The sequence below is a fragment of the Pristiophorus japonicus genome, chromosome 21, assembly GCF_044704955.1.
Source record: "Pristiophorus japonicus isolate sPriJap1 chromosome 21, sPriJap1.hap1, whole genome shotgun sequence".
Classification (NCBI taxonomy): domain Eukaryota; kingdom Metazoa; phylum Chordata; class Chondrichthyes; family Pristiophoridae; genus Pristiophorus; species Pristiophorus japonicus.
In genome coordinates, this window is record NC_091997.1 from 62,531,448 (window position 1) to 62,537,447 (window position 6,000).

The following is a 6,000-nucleotide window of genomic DNA, read 5'->3' on the forward strand; positions in this document are numbered from 1 at the left end:
TCCCCCAGGAAAGCAAATCCCGATAAGAGAGCACAACTTTCCCTGACCGTTTTCCTCGACCAGTCATCTGGCAAGCGTAATCCACGCATCCACAGCTTGTTGGACGCAATTCAGTAGAATGGAGACACTGCTGTGGAGCAGAGTGGGTGCGGGAGTGGCAGGAGCTTCATACACATGGAGGTATAGCAAACATCTACTCGTTTTGTAGCGTAGGCTGCTGTGCTGACTTCGATCACTTTATCTACCTGATCCATTTCCTTGGCATCCGATGCCCAGTATCACTGAAACCAGTGAAAACATTCCCCTCTTCTCTATATAATGTAACACTAACTCCAGCTTGGCGCAATGGGCCCAATGGCCTCCAAGAATCACAACAACTTGTATTTATATAGCGCCTTTAACATAGTGAAACGTCCCAAGGCGCTTCACAGGAGTATTGAGATAAAAAATTGGACGGCAAGCCGCATAAGGTGAAATTACGGCAGATGACCAAAAGCTTGGTCAAAGAGGTAGGTTTTAAGGAGTGTCTTGAAGGAGGAAAGAAAGGTGGAGAGGTTTAGGGAGGGAGTTCCAGCGCTTACGGCCTAAGCAACAGAAGGTACAGCCACCAATGGTAAGCAATTATAATCAGGGATACTCAAGGGGGCAGAATTAGAGGAGTGAAGGCATCTCAGGCGGTTGTGGGGTTGGAGGAGATTAGAGACAGGGAGGGGTGAGGCCATGGAGGGATTTGAAAATCACACGGCGCAGGAGGAGGCCATTCAGCCTATGCCGGCTCTTTGAAAGAGCTATCTAGCTGGGCCCACTCCCCCCTGCTCTTTCCCTATAACCCTGCAAATATTTCCTTTTCAAATATATATCCAATTCAGTAGGCCCTGAGGCCGGCCAGTCATTGAGGCGAGTTGGTAAGTAGCTCTCTTTTCTCTATTTCTTTTTAAGTAGATTTTAAACTAGATAATGCTAACTAGAGGGATGACAATGCAGCTCAGCCCCGTGGAGAAGAGGGAAAGTGGGTGACCACCAGACGTAGTAAGTGTGCCAGGCAGGTAGAACAGGAGTCCCCTCCCAGTGAGTCCATCTCGCTTTCCAACCGATATTCAATTCGGAGTATCGGTGAGGGCGATGGTGCCTTGGGGAGTGCAGCCAGAGCCAATTCCAAGACACCACGGGTGGCTCAGCTGCACAGGGGGAGGGACGAAGAACAAAAGAGCTCTAGAGATCGGGGATTCTATAGTTAGGGGAACAGACAGGCCTTTCTGCGGCCGTAGACGTGACTCCCGAATGGTTTTGTGCCTCCCTGGTGCCAGGGTCAAGAATGTCACAGAGCGGATGCAGGGCATCCTGGGGGGGGGGGGGGGGGGGAGGGTAAACAGCTCGAGGTCGTGGTCCATATCGGGACCATCGACATAGGTAAAATAAGGGATGAGGTCCTACAGGAAAAATTCAGGGAGCTAGGAAGAAAATTAAAGGGTAGGACCTCAAAGGTAGTAATCTCCGGGTTACTCCCGGTGCCACGTGTAATGAGTACAAGAATAGAAGGATAGAGAGGATGAACACATGGCTGGAAAATTGGTGCAGGAGGGAGGGCTTTAAATTCTTCAGGCATTGGGACCGCTTCTGGGGGAGATGGGACCTGCACAAACCGGACAGGTTGCACCTCAACAGCACCGGGACCAATATCCTCGCGGGGAGCTTTGCTCGTGCTGTTGGGGAGAGTTTAAATTAGCTTGTCAGGGGGCTGGGAGCCGGAGAACGAATTCAAAAGCGAAGGAAGTAAAACAGAAGTTGGATAGCAAGAATCTAGAAAGCGAATCTGTGAGGCAGAGGAAACAGGGCTTAGTATGTAGTAACCAAGGAGATCTTCCTGTACTGAATGGAAAATACTTTAATGCAAGGAGTATAACGAATAAGGCGGATGAGCTAAGAGCACAGGTAGACACTTGGGAGTATGACATTATAGCCATTTCAGAGACATGGCTGAAAGAGGGGCAGGTTTTAATATTCCTGGCTACAGGATTTTTAGACAAGATAGAGAGGGGGGTAAAAAAAGTGTGGGGGGGGGGGGTTGTCGCGGTTAAAGAAACTGATTAAAGAAACTATTACAGCGGTGAGGGAGGGATGATATGTTAGAGGGATCATTAACTGAGGCCATATGGGTCGAATTGAAAAATAAAAAAGGGGCGATCAGTAATAGTAGGGGATTTTAACTATCCAAATATTGATTGGAACAAATGAAGTGTGAAGGGTATAGAGGGTGCGGAATTCTTGAAATACATTCAAGAGAACTTTTTCAGTCAGTATGTAGCAAGCCCAACACGAGAGGGGGCGGTCTTGGATTTAGTTTTGGGGAATGAAGCTGGGCAGGTTGAAGGGGTATTGGGGGGGAGCATTTGGGTGCCAGTGACCATAATTCAGTCAGATTCAAGTTGGTTATGGATAAAGACAAGAATAGGCCTGGAATAAAGTTCTGAACTGGGGAAAAGCTAATTTTGCTAAGTTAAGGAGTGATTTGGCCATTGTGGACTGGAAACAGCTACTTGTGGGTAAATCAGTGTCGGAACAGTGGGAGGCATTCAAGGAGGAGATCCGGAAGGCTCAGGCCAAACATGTGCCCTTAAAGAAAAAGGCTGGGAAAAATAATTCTAGAACCCCCTGGATGTCTCGGGACTTACAGGGGAGGATCAAGAAAAAAAGGGACGCTTATGTCATATATCAACGGCTAAATACTTTAGAATCTTTAGAGGAATATAGAAGGATAAGAGGTAAAATTAAAAAGGATATTAGGAATGCTAAGAGAGAGCACGAGAAATTATTGGCCAGTAAAATTAAGGAAAACCCTAAGATGTTCTATAAATATATTAAGAGTTAGAGGGTAACTAAGGAAAGGGTAGGGCCAATTAGTGACCATGAGGTAATCTTTGTGAGGAGGTGGAAGATGTTGGTAGGGAGAGAGGCGGGAGTCGAGAGAGGCAGCGGCCTATAAAAGGCTCAGCAGTCCGGGGAGCGTCGAGAGAGGCGGGAGTCGAGAGAGGCAGCGGCCTATAAAAGGCTCAGCAGTCCGGGGAGCGTCGAGAGAGACGGGAGTTGAGAGAGACGTACCGGTGCAGCTCCAGCTGAGAGAAGTCAAAAAAGAAGTAGAAAGAAATCAAAAGGTGACGTCACAGCCAACGTGGTAAGTGATTGGCTGCTGATTGGTGAGTAGTTTTTCTTTTTCTTTATTAGTCAGTAACTTTTAACATTGTTGTCGCCAATTTAAGTGTATCTAAGGGTTAAGTCATGGCAGGACAGCTCGGTCACGTGATATGCTCCTCCTGTACCATGTGGGAACACGGGGACAACACCAGTGTCCCTGACGACTACATGTGCGGGAAGTGTGTCCACCTCCGGCTACTGACGGTCCGCGTTGCGGAGTTGGAGCTGAGGGTGGATTCACTCTGGAGCATCCACGATGCTGAGAATAACGTGAGTATCGCGTGTAGCGAGTTGGTCTTACCGCAGGAGAAGGGTCCACAGCCAGCGAGGGAATGGAAGACCAGCAGGAAGAGTAGTGCAAGGAAGGTAGTGCAGGGGTCCCCTGTGGTCATCCCACTGCAAAACAGATACACTGCTTTGAGTGCTGTTGAGGGGGATGACTCATCAGGAGAGGGCAGCAGCAGCCAAGTTCATGGCACCGTGGCTGGCTCTGTTGCACAGGAGGGCAGGAAAAAGAGTGGGCGAGCGATAGTGATAGGGGATTCAATTGTAAGGGGAATAGATAGGCGTTTCTGCGGCCGCAACAGAGACTCCAGGATGGTATGTTGCCTCCCTGGTGCAAGGGTCAAGGATGTCTCGGAGCGGGTGCAGGACATTCTAAAGAGGGAGGGAGAACAGCCAGTTGTCGTGGTGCACGTTGGTACCAACGACATAGGTGAAAAAAGGGATGAGGTCCTACGAAACGAATTTAAGGAGCTAGGAGCTAAATTAAAAAGTAGGACCTCAAAAGTAGTAATCTCGGGATTGCTACCAGTGCCACATGCTAGTCAGAGTAGGAATCGCAGGATAGCTCAGATGAATGCGTGGCTTGAGCAATGGTGCAGCAGGGAGGGATTCAAATTCCTGGGGCATTGGAACCGGTTCTGGGGGAGGTGGGACCAGTACAATCCGGACGGTCTGCACCTGGGCAGAATCGGAACCAATGTCCTCGGGGGAGTGTTTGCTAGTGCTGTTGGGTAGGAGTTAAACTAATATGGCAGGGGGATGGGAACCAATGCAGGGAGATAGAGGGAAACAAAAAGGAGGCAAAAGCAAAAGACAGAAAGGAGATGAGGAAAAGTGGAGGGCAGAGAAACCCAAGGCAAAGAACAAAAAGGGCCATTGTACAGCAAAATTCTAAAAGGACAGAGGGTGTTAAAAAAACAAGCCTAAAGGCTTTGTGTCTTAATGCAAGGAGTATTCGCAATAAGGTGGATGAATTAACTGTGAAAATAGATGTTAACAAATATGATGTGATTGGGATTACGGAGACGTGGCTCCAGGATGATCAGGGCTGGGAACTCAACATCCAGGGGTATTCAACATTCAGGAAGGATAGAATAAAAGGAAAAGGAGGTGGGGTAGCATTGCTGGTTAAGGAGGAGATTAAGGCAATAGTTAGGAAGGACATTAGCTTGGATGATGTGGAATCTATATGGGTAGAGCTGCAGAACACCAAAGGGCAAAAAACGTTAGTGGGAGTTGTGTACAGACCTCCAAACAGTAGTAGTGATGTTGGGGAGGGCATCAAACATGAAATTAGGGGTTCGTGCAATAAAGGTGCAGCAGTTATAATGGGTGACTTTAATATGCACATAGATTGGGCTAACCAAACTGGAAGCAATACAGTGGAGGAGGATTTCCTGGAGTGCATAAGGGATGGTTTTTTAGACCAATATGTCGAGGAACCAACTAGGGGTGAGGCCATCTTAGACTGGGTGTTATGTAATGAGAGGGGATTAATTAGCAATCTCGTTGTGCGAGGCCCCTTGGGGAAGAGTGACCATAATATGGTGGAATTCTGCATTGGGATGGAGAATGAAACAGTTAATTCAGAGACCATGGTCCAGAACTTAAAGAAGGCTAACTTTGAAGGTATGAGGCGTGAATTGGCTGGGATGGATTGGCGAATGATACTTAAGGGGTTGACTGTGGATGGGCAATGGCAGACATTTAGAGACCGCATGGATGAACTACAACAATTGTACATTCCTGTCTGGCATAAAAATTAAAAAGGGAAGGTGGCTCAACCGTGGCTATCAAGGGAAATCAGGGATAGTATTAAAGCCAAGGAAGCGGCATACAAATTGGCCAGAAATAGCAGCGAACCTGGGGACTGGGAGAAATTTAGAACTCAGCAGAGGAGGACAAAGGGTTTGATTAGGGCAGGGAAAATGGAGTACGAGAAGAAGCTTGCAGGGAACATTAAGACGGATTGCAAAAGTTTCTATAGATATGTAAAGAGAAAAAGGTTAGTAAAGACAAACGTAGGTCCCCTGCAGTCAGAATCAGGGGAAGTCATAACGGGGAACAAAGAAATGGCGGACCAATTGAACAAGTACTTTGGTTCGGTATTCACGAAGGAGGACACGAACAACCTTCCGGTTATAAAAGGGGTCGGGGGGTCTAGTAAGGAGGAGGAACTGAGGGAAATCCTTATTAGCCGGGAAATTGTGTTGGGGAAATTGATGGGATTGAAGGCCGATAAATCCCCAGGGCCTGATGGACTGCATCCCAGAGTACTTAAGGAGGTGGCCTTGGAAATAGTGGATGCGTTGACAGTCATTTTCCAACATTCCATTGACTCTGGATCAGTTCCTATAGAGTGGAGGGTAGCCAATGTAACCCCACTTTTTAAAAAAGATGGGAAGAGAGAAAACAGGGAATTATAGACCGGTCAGCCTGACATCGGTAGTGGGTAAAATGATGGAATCAATTATTAAGGATGTCATAGCAGTGCATTTGGAAAGAGGTGACATGATAGGTCCA

At 47.5% G+C, this 6,000-nt stretch overlaps 2 protein-coding genes across 2 annotated transcripts in view; one reads left to right on the plus strand and one right to left on the minus strand.

The window, feature by feature from the left end:
- The window catches only part of mtmr10 (myotubularin related protein 10), a 29,369-nt gene extending 29,115 nt beyond the window's left edge, over positions 1 to 254 (minus strand). The window contains exon 1 of the mRNA XM_070863943.1: positions 173 to 254. Within this exon, the coding sequence (XP_070720044.1) occupies positions 173 to 254 (82 nt within the window). The remainder of the gene's footprint in view (positions 1 to 172) is intronic.
- Positions 255 to 972: 718 nt separating this feature from the next.
- Positions 973 to 6,000, plus strand: part of LOC139233542 (transient receptor potential cation channel subfamily M member 1-like) — a 7,992-nt gene continuing 2,964 nt past the window's right edge. Inside the window, exon 1 of the mRNA XM_070863944.1 lies at positions 973 to 1,009. Coding sequence (XP_070720045.1) covers positions 973 to 1,009 — 37 coding nt within the window. The remainder of the gene's footprint in view (positions 1,010 to 6,000) is intronic.